This window comes from Aptenodytes patagonicus, chromosome 3 (genome assembly GCF_965638725.1).
Source record: "Aptenodytes patagonicus chromosome 3, bAptPat1.pri.cur, whole genome shotgun sequence".
Lineage (NCBI taxonomy): Eukaryota > Metazoa > Chordata > Aves > Sphenisciformes > Spheniscidae > Aptenodytes > Aptenodytes patagonicus.
The window spans coordinates 1,470,786-1,483,506 of record NC_134951.1 but is presented as its reverse complement, the minus strand read 5'-3'; the positions used below and the strand labels follow the sequence as shown (position 1 = coordinate 1,483,506).

The 12,721-nt window shown below is 50.9% G+C and overlaps 1 protein-coding gene across 1 annotated transcript; it reads left to right on the top strand.

The window, feature by feature from the left end:
- The first annotated feature begins 574 nt into the window (after positions 1-574).
- On the top strand, positions 575-12,721 carry CCDC25 (coiled-coil domain containing 25). Its single transcript, XM_076332496.1, has 9 exons — positions 575-681; positions 3,643-3,690; positions 4,344-4,383; positions 6,955-7,006; positions 7,522-7,597; positions 8,170-8,273; positions 9,403-9,605; positions 10,685-10,730; positions 12,360-12,721. Exons 1-9 carry the CDS (start codon positions 657-659, stop codon positions 12,387-12,389), a joined length of 624 nt encoding a protein of 207 aa, XP_076188611.1. The 5' UTR covers positions 575-656; the 3' UTR covers positions 12,390-12,721.

Here is a 12,721-nt window from a genome sequence, read left to right as displayed (position 1 = left end):
GTTACGGGGGTGCCCAGCAGTGCTTTTGTTTTTGAATGCTGTTTGCTTTTTTGCCTTCCATTCGGAGCCTCGGAAAATGCCGGCGGCGACACTCCTCGGGGAGGCCGCTGCGGCCTGAGGGGGGCCCGTGAGGGGTCCCAGGGCGGGGGCAGCTCCACGGAGGCTCCTCGCTGGGGTCCTCCCGTGGCCCCCAGGCATACTCCGAGGGCCATTTACGCCTATCGAGAAGAAATAAATTAAAATAAACCGTCCCCGGGCCCCCACGCGCGGCCCGCCAAGCACCCCCCACAACCCCGCTGGAGGACCTTCGCGCATGCGCACACGGCGGGGGGGGGGGCCGTGCTACAAAGCTGCGCATGCGCAACGCGGAGCGCCAGCACTGCTGGGGCGGGCGCCGCATGCGCAAGACTCCCTGTGCCGTCGCCTCCCGGGTGCTCCGCGCATGCGCAAAGCTCCTTCTGGCTTCACCGCCCGGGGAGGTCGGCGCGTGCGTGCGGGGAGGGCGATACCGTGCGCACCGTACTGCGCATGCGGGATCCCCCCCGCGCGCATGCGCCGTGCTCCCTGGGCTCCGGGCGCTTGCTGGAGTGGGAGAGCGGCAGCCGTGTGGAGCCCCGGGCCGGGCGGGCTGAGGAGCCGCCGCCGCCGCCGCCGCCATGGTGTTTTACTTCACCTCCAACGGTGAGCGGGCGAGGGGAGAGCGGCTAGAGGCCCGAGCGCCCGCGCGGGGTGGGGCGGGGGCGGGGGGGCGCTGTGGCGGGCTGGGTCCCGCCGCTGTGAGGGGAGCGCTGGGCCGCGCCCCTGTCCGGTTCCTCAGTGAGCGGGGCCGTCCGGCAACGGCGCGTCCTCCTGCCCCTGCCCTTCCAAGCAGCCCCGTTAGTCCTGCCGGTGCCTTTTTGCGAACCCCGGGGCTGGGCTGAGTGTAAAGGACCCGGGTTGGGCCGGAATCGGCTGCAGCTTAAAGTCGTTTCGGGAGCTGAGGGGTTCCCTGAGGTGCGGAGCCTCTTGTTACTGGTTGGTAACAGCATTGAACGAACAGCGGTACCGGTGAGTGACTCCTGAAAAGCTTCCTCAAGCGTGCTGCTGTCAGGAGTTTGAGGGAAGGCATAGCGCATAAACTGTCTCGTTATTTTTCCTTTAATATAGACAGATCTCTTTCCCTTGCCCATATGGAAAGGTTAGCCACTTCTGAAGCATGCGAAACCTGTGGTTTGATGCAGTATGGGCTGATGATACGGAGGATGGTACAGGAATGTTCCTTTTTGGTTTGCCACCAGTTGTTTCACCAGCGTATAACCTGCTTGTGGAAGTTGCCGTACGGTTTCTACCCCTTGCCCGCTGTATCCGCAAGCTGGAATTTTACAGCGTTGCTTTCCTCAGTTCTAGAGATGAAGTGCCTTAATGAGACAGATTTGAGTGTCTGGCTGCTTGATTTTCCTTGGGCAAGGCAAGACTTAACGGTCTTGTGAATGTTTCTTCAATAAAATTGTTCTTGGGATCTGTTTAAGAACTCTTTTTTTCCCCTCTGTTGCGGAAAGTAAGGCCCTTTACACCCCCAGAGACCAGATACCCTGGCTGTGTTGATCACTTAACCTGACACTCGGATGGAAACATTTTCTGCTGCTCAGCAGGCTGCTAGCGAGAAGTTCAGAGACTTTTCCTGGATGTGGACCTTTTAGTGGGGAGAAAAGAGCCTGGTACAGTGCCTGGCAGACATGTAGGGTGACTTGGGGGGTACTGGGAGCAGACAGGCTGCAGTTAACTCTGCTAATGACGCGAGCAGTCTCCTTTATCTTTAAATGATAGTCCTGCAGAGGGTTTCTGACACGTTGTAATCAGTTTTGCTGCCAGAGAGAGGTCTGTTATAAGAGGGCTACTGCAGTTTGCCTAAAATATGTTGCACTGTTACTGGTGTGCGTTAAATCAGGTGGGTTGGAAGTAATCTCCTGCTCGGTTATGTTGGCCTTGCCCCACTGTTTCGGCAGGATGGGCTTCATTTTCGTGGAAGCATCACTAACGCAACTTTATTTTTGAGCATTTAATTTTACGCTTATGGGTAGTGCCTGTGGTCATGACCTCACATTCTCAGGACTCTCCTATGTGTCCAGGGTGGATTTTTTTTCCGATCTTTAACTCCCGCAGGCATATAATCCTTTCATATTTTTGAATTTCCATTTCTTATCGCCTCATTGCTAAACGTAATTAAAACAGCAATAGGTTTCCTTTGAAAAGTGTTACCGGGGCTTTGTGCTAGCGATGTTGGGTTTCCGATAAAAATGCCCTCAGAAAGGACCGGGTCAGTAAGCGGTTTGGGATCCAAGTCATTGCACTGCCAGAGTTGTAGCACGTAAGTGAAGCACGTCTACTATTTTAGTGACTTTGAAAGGATGAGATTAGACACCCTATTTTCAAAGGATGCTTTTTGGAGGCAGATCTGGTCACCTGCATTTCGTTTTCTCGCTCTTAGTCTTGAATTTGTGCGCTATCAGTGAGCGACTTTAGAAATCCCGCTATGAATTCTGTTTGTTCTGCAACAGTATGTGAAAAATACAAATCTGTGTTGCTGCAGCAGGTTGTTTCAGCCACCGGCTGTTACGGCGCGAAGCCGTCTGCCGAGAACCCACTCTCAGTAATCCTTCGTGCCAAAGTGTGCAGGTGCTGTAGGTCCTCATGAAGAACAGCTGAATTTCAGTGCGGCGCTGAGGCTTGTAGCTATGGCTGGCTGCAGCATTTGCTCACTCACAACATCACTGTTAAAAACTGGAAGCTAGAAACGTGACAAACTGGTAGATAGCGTTGCTGTGAAATCGGGCTTTCCCTGCTGCCACGTACAAGAACGGAGTGGTGGGGTTTTTTTTAAGAAGGTTGCTCAGTGGTTTCTTCGACAGGCCTTCCCTGACTGCAGCACCCTCTTACTGCTCTGTGTCTGCCTCCCGGCTGTGCTGGCCTTTGGTCCAGACGCCGAAGGGACGCTCGTTTGGTTTCCCAGAATCGGCAGTGTCTTTACTGCGTGATGGAATGAGCCCTAAAGAGGAGAAGGACGTTGTTTTAAGTGCCCCAAAAAGGCACAGACGAGACAAACAAGTCACCAACTGCTGTTTATGCAACTTCAGTCTTTCCGTTGAATTTTAATCTTCCCAGGCTACCTGGGGGAGGTTCACGTGGGGCTTCTGGTACTTTGGGGAAGCAAGGGCCGGGCAGATGAGCTGTTTCACTCAAGGCCACACAGAGAGTTAATCCCAGACTGTAAATACGATGTCAGCCTTTCTGGCTCTCAGACGTGTGCTTAATTGAACAGATTATACAATTACACAGCTACATTCTGAACCACCTGGATGTTGAGGGTGTTTTGCCCAGAAAGCTGTTCCTTGCTGGATAATCTTCCATGGAAAGCAGTGGAAACACCACTTTCCGTAGTCCTTTGAAGCATTCGGGACAAAATCTGGAGGAAATGCAAAACAATCTTCCTTTCACCCCGAGGAGGGAAAGTGGGATGGATGGATGGATGGATGGATGGATGGATGGATGGATGGATGAAGCAGTTTTCATTCTAATTTCTGTGACCAAGACTGGTGTGTTTGTCATTCCTTGCACAATTTGTCCAGACCCCTGTTGATTTGTTTTCCTCTTTCTATCCCTCAGTTGTTCCTTCCGTTTACACCATTTACATGGGAAAAGATAAGTACGAAAGTAAGTACATTAATGTAACAATGCCTGATGGATTGGGTTTAGATTTGTGGGGATTTAAGGTCATTTTGAAAGGACGTCTTTGTATGTGTTAACTTGAAATATCCTTTGAAAACTTCTCTACCCTTGCAAGTGATTCTGACTTGCCCCTCTAAAATCCACTGTGTTACTTTTAGTTAGGATAAATAAATTTTGTAAACCCTCTAGGCAGAGTAACTGCCTTCAAATACAAGTGAAAACTAAATTAACTGAAAAAAATCTGTCTAGAGAAAAATACTGTTCCCTGACGGTGAAGGTTACGGTTCTGCTGCGCCTCCTGTTTCCACAGCAGTAGTTGCTGTGAAACCGGGTGTCTCACGCCAAGGGAAAAGTGTTAGTGTGACTGTTTTGAAGACTTGCCCCGAAAGTCTCCCCCCATTAGACTGACATTTGAAGAAACGTATTTTCACTTTAAAATGTCAAAGTTCTGTGACGGAGGTGTTCCTGGCATACCTGTTTTCTGCCATACCTGCGAGCAGGCAGGCGCGGCGTTAAAGCCCTTTTCTGTTTCTGCCCAGTCGCCGGGCAGTGGCTGACCAACAGCGGAGGGTTCCTGCTCTCGGCAGGTAGCTTGGTTTGTTGTTGATGTTCGCTCATTGATACTTTTATTCCTACAGATGAAGACCTAATAAAGTATGGCTGGCCTGAAGATATCTGGTAGGTACTGAAACTCACTGAAAAAAATTGCCTTTCGTTATGCAGCTGAGTCGAATGATCGTAACAACCCTCTCGCTTCCACAGGCGCTGTAGAGTCTCTTTTTTCCCAAGGCCACTTAGCGGTTTCAATGCAATCCCAGCGTGGAGGTGGATTGCAGCAGACCCAGGTGCAGCTGCTGGGAGCCTGTCGATTCTGAACTCATTCCCCTGCATCTCCCCCTCCATCCCTCGCTTTGTTCGTCATAAGAGCTGGCCCCTTTGTGAAGCTTTTTGGGGTTTACCTGTGCACGGAGCTGCTGGGGTAGCAATAACTCCGTACACGGATATTTGCGTTTCAGAATGTAGGCGCTAGCTTGCCGTTGCTCTTAGTGTGTTTGGGAAATGGGCAGAGTTAAACGAGAAGGGCAGCTTGGTATTTGTAAGAGAGCACCTCCTGAGTCCAGCTCATGGATATCGCTGCAAAACCAGCGAAAACAAAAGACTAACAGAGGACGAGGAGAGTGGAGGCACAAACGTGTGAAATGGTGGAGCAGTCAGACGGGGCCTGGGGATGGAGCCAGGAGTTTTTTGAGCAACAGTAAATGCCGTGCCTGGAAAAAAACGTGTCTGTTGTCTCCCAGTGCCTTTTCCTCTGTGTGTGCTTCGTGTCCTCCCCCTGTGCGCCGTGGGCAAGTACTGGCCTGTCCTGTAAAACAGCCGTCGCTGTCTCAGGAATGGGAGTCGGTGAGCAGGAGCAGAGGAGTCTGACATTTTGATTCCTGTCGGGTGAAAGCCGTCTCTGCGCTAAGCAGACCCGCTAGAGCTGTGGCCGGGCAGGCAAAAGGAAGCGCTCTGACGCGTGTCGATTGGGTTTGGCTGGTAAGATCTCATCGGAAGAGAAAAACAAGAGAAGGGCAGTTCCCAATCCTTTTAGTAGCAATTGGTGGCATCTTTGCTGGCTGGATTAGTCCATAAACTTTCCAGACTGATAAGGTTTTTGAGATTTTTTTTTTTTAATGAAGGAGTTTGCTTGCTTCCAGGCATTGTTGCACAGGCCAGACGTGTCGCAGCTGCTGCCCTCTCCCACGCCAACAGTTTCTAACAAGAATCACCATGTGGACTGTGCTCCTTCTCGCCCTTCAAGGTGGCCTTTGCCAGGATGAGCTGAGGTGTCTTGGCAGAACTGGCGGTCGAATAGGTAGCAGCTAACATGCCCCGTAGAGGATGTTTTGTCAGCAGTCAGCTAACTGGCAAGGGAATATTATTTTCTTTTCTAGCAGCAGAGATTGTACTTCAGCTGAATCACACTCTGTTGTAGCGGTATCGCTTTCATCTTCTGTCTCATGTTTGTCCTATCACTACATAATTTAAGGTATGTCTATACTGTTATTTAGGAGAGACCTTGAGATTCATCCTCAAATTGCCTGAGCCATGAAAGTCGTCTCTCCCCATCTCTTTCGTATCTCGTAGCTCACACCGACATCATCCACGTTGTGTTTTTCATATCCTAGTGCCACCTCAACAAAGTATCATAGGTCCTCTTGCAGAGGCCTCCTGGGAATTGTTCTCCTAACGGTGTCTGGCACCTTTTAGACTTACTCCTGCTTAAGAGGGGACCGGTGGAACGAGGGTAGGAGGCTCAGGAGGTACAAGTGAGAGTTCACGTGTTGGTGCTGGAGCGTTTTCTATCTTGTAGCAGGAAGGAAAAAGTCCCGTTATATTAAAAAGAAAGTGGTGGAAGGAAAGGTTGGGAGGTGACATGAGATCGGTTCCCCCCTTCTGTCCTTGGAAGTTTGCAGGGTTGGGAGTGAGTGTTGATCAGGACAGGGCTTACAAAATAGGTGATCGTGGTAAAAGCACAGTCAAGTTAGAAAAGGTCTGGAGAAGGGCAGTGGAGCCATCAAGGAGATGAACAGCCGTGCTGTAAGGAGGGACTGGAGAGGAGAGCACTCCTCAGTCTGGGGGGAGAGGGCCAAGGGGGGGTGATCGGGGCTTGTGAAGTCTCGGGGGCAGTGAATGAAGTGAATGCAGAACTGGTGCTCACCTGCTGTCGGGACTGGTACCCACTGAAACCACGAGATCCGGTGCACGTCCCAGACAGCATCGCCTCTTCCTGCTGTTGGAGGCAGAGCGCTGGGCTCCGCGGACCATTCTACCGACCACTGAGGAGCTGGGGTTTATTTTTTTTTGCTCTATGAGCTCGAGACCAGTCACGTAAGCGGTGTAAGTAGCAATGCCTGCTGCAGAGTCCACGAGTTTGCTGTTTCTCTTAAGAATAGATAGACAGACCAAAACACCGCGTGCGTAGGCTCATCCTCTGAGTGTTGCCTGCATGTAGTATAGCATTTAAAAGACAAAAAGAGAGGGGGGAAGGGGTTTTGGGTTTTTTTTTCAGTCTCCCATTGAGAGGACTGATGTTTCTTGAAGGATAGGCTCTGACTCCCTTGCCTGCTTTTAAACGTGTGTATCGTGAACATTTCTATACTTCTGTTGCCCGTGGAGTGGCTGTTCTGTCACTTGTTAGGAAGTAAATCTTTCGGAGCAGATCACCATCTGTTATCCTCTGTTAAACGTGCTTTTTTTATTCTGTAGGTTTCATGTGGATAAGCTCTCTTCCGCGCATGTGTACCTTCGGTTACACAAGGTAATCCTGTGACACGTATATTTAAAAACATTAATATTCACCCGCGTAGGAGCTGCACGCGCCCGTTCTGCAGTCATTCCTGCGCACAAGACCATCTTTGCTCACGTGCAAAGTCCGCAGGGCTCCTTCAGGGTGCAGGTAACCACCAGTGTGGGGAGACTGAATTTACAGCCTCCGTTACCAAATAACCTGGGGAGGAGCGGGAAGTTTAACGTGGCCCGACAGAACGATTGATTTCTGGCTTGACACCAAGCGTGTGCCTAGGAACCATCACCCCCCCTAAAATGGGGAGAATACCTTGGAGAAAAGCAGGGTGCAACTCGCTTCTGGTGCTTCAAGCCTCTCCTTACAGATGCCACGGAAGACTCCAGTCTCATAAAATCTGGAGCGTAGAGGTCCTGGGTGCGTTTGCAGGGCATCGTGCCTTGCGTCCCGGCCGTGGCGGGTCTTCGTGTGCTCCTCAGTCCCTGCAGCCCCCCGCCGCAAGCCGCTCACGTTGCCTTGCTCTGTCACAGGGGCAGACGGTGGATGACATTCCTAAAGAAGTTTTGATAGACTGTGCCCATCTAGTGAAGGCGAATAGCATTCAAGGTAATACCGATTCCCGGGAGATCGGTGTGAGGTGCTCGTGGCGAGTGTTTCTGGTCCGCAGGAGCACGTGGTTTTTGGATCAAACGTTTGTGATGTTTCTGCTGTGGTGCTCTCTGTTAAGCCTCTGCCTGCAGGCCTTGTGGGAAGCAGATGTCACTCGCAGCTCCTGGGGCTGCCCGTTATACTTTCGTAAGGAGGAATCTTAAATCTCTGAAATTCCCGTTTGTGCCTCCATATTGCTGTCTGAGCCGAGGAGGCCTTGCAGTCTCTTCTCTAACACCACCTTGGGGCCCCCTTCCACAGTAATCGCTCTTCTGGCAAAGACGGTCTCCATCTGGAGTTCGTTAGCACTGCTGCAGCGCTCCTGTTACTGCAGAAAATGATGTCGTGGTGTTCTTCCGTTTCACTGTAACGCTGGAAGGACTTCTCCGTTTTCTTCTTTCTTGCCTAGCTAGTAATGTTTGTGACAAGAATAACTGCCAGTTTCCATGCACGTGGAAGACTTTTAAGACCTCTTTCAGCAGGGAGAGAATTGAAACATTTCCCTCCTTTCTTCCTCCCCTGCTTCCTAGGTTGCAAGATGAACAACGTCAACGTGGTGTACACGCCGTGGACTAACCTGAAGAAGACTGCAGATATGGATGTGGGGCAGATCGGCTTTCACAGGCAGAAGGATGTAAGTGTTTGCTGCGAGCCAGTGACGGTGACCCGGTGGCAGACTGTAACGTTTCTGTGTTAGGAGCTGGGTGGATTGTCTTCAGCACTTGCCCTAAAGCCAGGGAATCATCCACTCCTGAAGCGTGAGAGAGAGATCCCAGGGGCGTGTTTGGACTTGCCTGAACACCATCTGAAAATCCGTGGTTGAGCGTCAGCCTGCAGCAGAGCGTAGCCTGCACAGCGTGTGTTTCCAAACTGCAGCACGGTGTAGCTGATGAGTCTTTGCTGATGCCGAATGGTATCACGTGTTAGTCTGTGCTGTTCGCTTGAATGTATCTCCACTGAAATCATCTCTTGCTACCGCTGAAGGGCCTGCGTATGAGCGCTCGCTTTGTATCAGCTCACAGACGGTAGTGTAATCACACATCTGGAAGGGCTCAGGACTTGAACTTGCTGTGCAAAGGAGGGCTGTGTGGGGTCCTGGAGGTGTCTGTCGCTGTGTTTGCTCTGCTGCCTGCTCCCAGAGCTGTCTCACCCTGGTGCCGCCTCTGAATTTGTTAAACTTGCTAAAAGGCAGAGCTGCTTAGCTCTGGTGTAGGGTCAAGCCAGTGTACTGAGCTGTTCCCACGCCTGACCTACTGTCCGCAGGTAATGTTATGCTTAAACTGTAGTTACGTAGCTTGGCTGCTGGGAGAGAAGGCTCTCTAGAGGTGCAGTTGTTTGACTAAAACAGGTCTGTACCAGGGCAAGAAATGCTAAAATCCCTGCAGTCAACAAGCAGCACGTGAGCTTCTCTTCCCAAAACGGTCTGCAGAGACCACCTGCCCCCTCTTCAGGAGTCGGCCGAGACCGGTTCTTGTCTCTTGGCCTCTTTGTTGAGGCATGTGCCAAGAAATGAAATTAGTAATGCTTATGTACTTAGCAATGCTTATGCTTATTAGCTATGTGCTTCTGAGCGTTGGGAGTGGGCCTCTTTTCGCTGTTACGCAACCTGCTGAATAGACCTCGGTGGCAGTGATTTTCCTTAGCATCTGTTTTTGTGGGATTCAGCCATGTGTAAAGTGGAAATAGGGTGTTTTCTTTCCGTTGAGAAAGTGCCAGAATAAAAGTATTTTTTTATAAGGATCACAGTTCTTTGCCCTCCAAAGGTGAAAATGCTGACGGTGGAGAAGAAGGTGAATGAGATCCTGAACCGGCTAGAGAAGACAAAAGTGGAGCGCTTCCCAGACCTGGCTGCTGAGAAGGAAGCCCGGGACAGAGAGGAGAGAAATGAGAAAAAAGCCCAGATCCAGGAGATGAAGAGGAAGGAAAAGGAAGAGATGAAGAAAAAGAAAGAGCAGGAAGAACTTAGGTAAGTAATAAAATGTAGCGCCAACTTCCTTCTGACTTCTGCAGTTTTCATCGGCGCTGGGAGAGAGTCATGGGTCAGCAGTTTCTGTTTAATGGTCGGCCTGGCGTTACTCAGTGTTCAGCTGACCTGCTCTGGCACAGCCGCCTGCATGGCCCAGTGATTTCCTTTGTCTTTAGAATAAATGCATTTTCCCCATTTCTCCCAAAATAAACCTGGATGTTAAACCATTGTTAAAAGGAAGGACTGTGTCTTTTCAAACCTGTCCCTAACTTGGGTGAAACTGGGCAAGCCACTTGGCTCGCTCTGTCACTGGGATGGGAGCAATTGCTTCCAGCTTTGCGCGAGCCTTGGAAAGCACTGGGCCTTCGCTAGAGTCCTTCAGCTTCCTCTTGCGTCACTGCTGTTAACTAAAACACGTGTGAGTCCTCAGTCGCACGCTCCTTTAAACACAGAGTGAGGGATGGTGTTTTGAAAGGTCATATTGACCTCTCTGTCCGTGCAGCAGCACGTGCGAGCTTGTTCCTTAGTACTGACGGCCCCGTACAGCACCGGACGTATCCGCTGGCTGGCCCCAAAAGCTTCCTTTTAAGCTTTAGTAAGTCGTGTTTATCTGTAAATGACAGCGATACCGGAATTTGAAAAACTCCGTGATCTCCTGAGTGATTCAACACGTGGAGAGCTCAGAAAGGAGAGCTCAGAGAAGCAAACTAAACTGAGGAGCGGTCCCCAGCAGGCATGTCTGCGCTGCAGACTAGGGGGTCTGCCTGCTTACCCAAACTTGCCCCAGAGCTGCCTCTTGGCCGTCCCCCAAAGTAAAGGATTTTCTACCTCCTGGGATGATCGAGCCGGTAGTTCCTGAACAAAGCTGTGGAGAAGCAGGCTGCATAGCGCCTGGGCTTTCTCCGGTTGTTTTAATTAGCCAAAGAGTAGGAGATAAGCAAATACTTGTCTAGCCTGCCTGAGTTCAGAAAGGAAAAAAAAAATTGTTTTTCTGGTACTTGGTCCTGTTTTATCAAAACGCCTCTCTGTTGGTGGGTTTTGAAAACATATCATGCAAGATAATGCAATTTCCCTTCCAGGAGCTACTCGTCACTAATGAAGGCTGAGAACATGTCCTCCAATCAGGTAAGAGCCGGCTGATGCCTACGGAAACCTTTCGGAGACGGCTGAAATTCAATGCGGGCTCGTGGCGGTACAGCTCCCGCATTGCAGTCCGGTTTTGGTGACTCCTGCGTGACGGAGCACATCTCCATCGCCCCGTCTCGGTGAAGGACGTTGCCGCTCTCCTCCGCTTTCTGAGAGGGCCCTGTTGCTTGTACGTCAGCCAGGTGGAGCCTGTGCTGCTGGAAATGTGTGCAAAGTCCTCCCGGTCCCCTTCCCACCCAAGTGAAAGAACAGGCAGAGCTTTAAGTGGGGCACCAGACTTGACTCTCCTCATGAGCTGTTTGGGCATAACCTGGCTCGTGAGCGGAGGAGGTCTCCCCAAATGGCAGCCATCGCCTGCGTATGCCGCCTTGTTACTTCAAGGGAGGAGGAAGACGCACGTTTTTAACAAGAAATAAACCGGAGGTGTGCGGACATCAGTTTGGGGAGGGACGAATGTAGGTGCTGAGGGGCAGGAGAGGAAGCTTGAAGGGATGTGCTTGCAGAGAGCAAGCAGGTGTCAGCCCGGGGACTGGAGCAGCATAACATGGCTGCAGTCTGACGGTGGAGAAGGAGCCAAAGCGGAGAGGAGCACAGGCCAGCAGGAGGGAAACGAGGAGGTGGATCACGGGAGGGCTGGGGGCTGAAGTTCGGAAGAGGTCCTGACGTGCACTGGATGCACCTGTGCTTTGCCTGAGGTCCGGCGCATCTGCAGCTTCCTCCTTGGTGGGACCTTGGGCAAACAGATCTCGGAGCTCCTCTGAGCGACCCTCAGTTTAAAATCCACCTTTTGCATCCTAGTCCCTGACTGACTGTTTAGAGGAGCGTGTGGTTTTCAAGAATTCTTGATTTTCCTCCTGGCTGGCATGCAGAGCCCCTTTGAAACTTAAACTGGGTTGAAATATGAGCGTCTCCTGACACGCACAAGCAGGCTGCGCCCGATTAGTGACACTTGCCAGGGAGAGTTTTTTCAGTAAAATGTCTTTACTGAAAGAGTGGTTAAACATTGGGACAGGCTGCCCAGGGAAGTGGTTGAGTCACCATCCCTGGAAGTATTTAAAAGACGAGTAGATGCGGCGCTTAGGGACATGGTTTAGTGGACATGGTGGTGTTGGGTTGACGGTTGGACTCGATGACCTTAGAGGTCTTTTCCAACCTTAATGATTCGATGATTCTATGAGAGGTGCGGTGGAAATGCTGTGCAGGGGGTTTCCTCCTCTCAGCACCTGCCCCCCCGCATGATCCCGGACTGCTTTCCTTCTCCCAAGTTGGAAAGAAGCTCAGGTTGTGATACGGCGATGGCCCACGAGGCTGCTGGTGAGAGCCTGGTCTCTGGTTCCTCCCAGGTCACAGCAGATGGGCTGCAGTTTCAGGGAAGTGATACGTCGCAGGGACAGCAAACAGCCACTGCTGTTTCACAACGCAGAGCCTCACACAGGGCTGTTCCCGCTCCAGAGCTGCTGTTATGCGTCTGGTCTGATTTCGTGGTGTTTGTACTGAAATGGCAGGAAACCAGAATAAATGGCAGTTCTGAAATCCTGCTGAATGCACCGTTTCGCCATTTTCCATTTTAATGTGCACAATGATCCTGATTTGTCTTTCTTCCCACAGGATGGCAACGATTCAGATGACTTTATGTAAATAAAGTCTCTCTCCTTTCTCAATCATGAGGTGGTTTGGGATGTCTTAATATGTCACCATCGCTAAGAATGCCAAAAAAAACCCCAAAAAGGTGAACTCTGACTCCATTTCTTCAGAACCTGGTTGGTTCTCCCGGCAGCCTGACCAGCTCTGTGCCATGGACAACTTCTGAAAGGAGGAGATCTGTACGTCTGCACATACATCTCTTTTTCAGGGACGTGGGCGGAAGGAAGCAGGATTGACTTTCAGTTCTATAAAGACAATGATATTTATTCTAGGGAAGGGGTTGGCGTAGCTTTTAATCCAACGAGATTTAAAGAAAAGAAAACGAA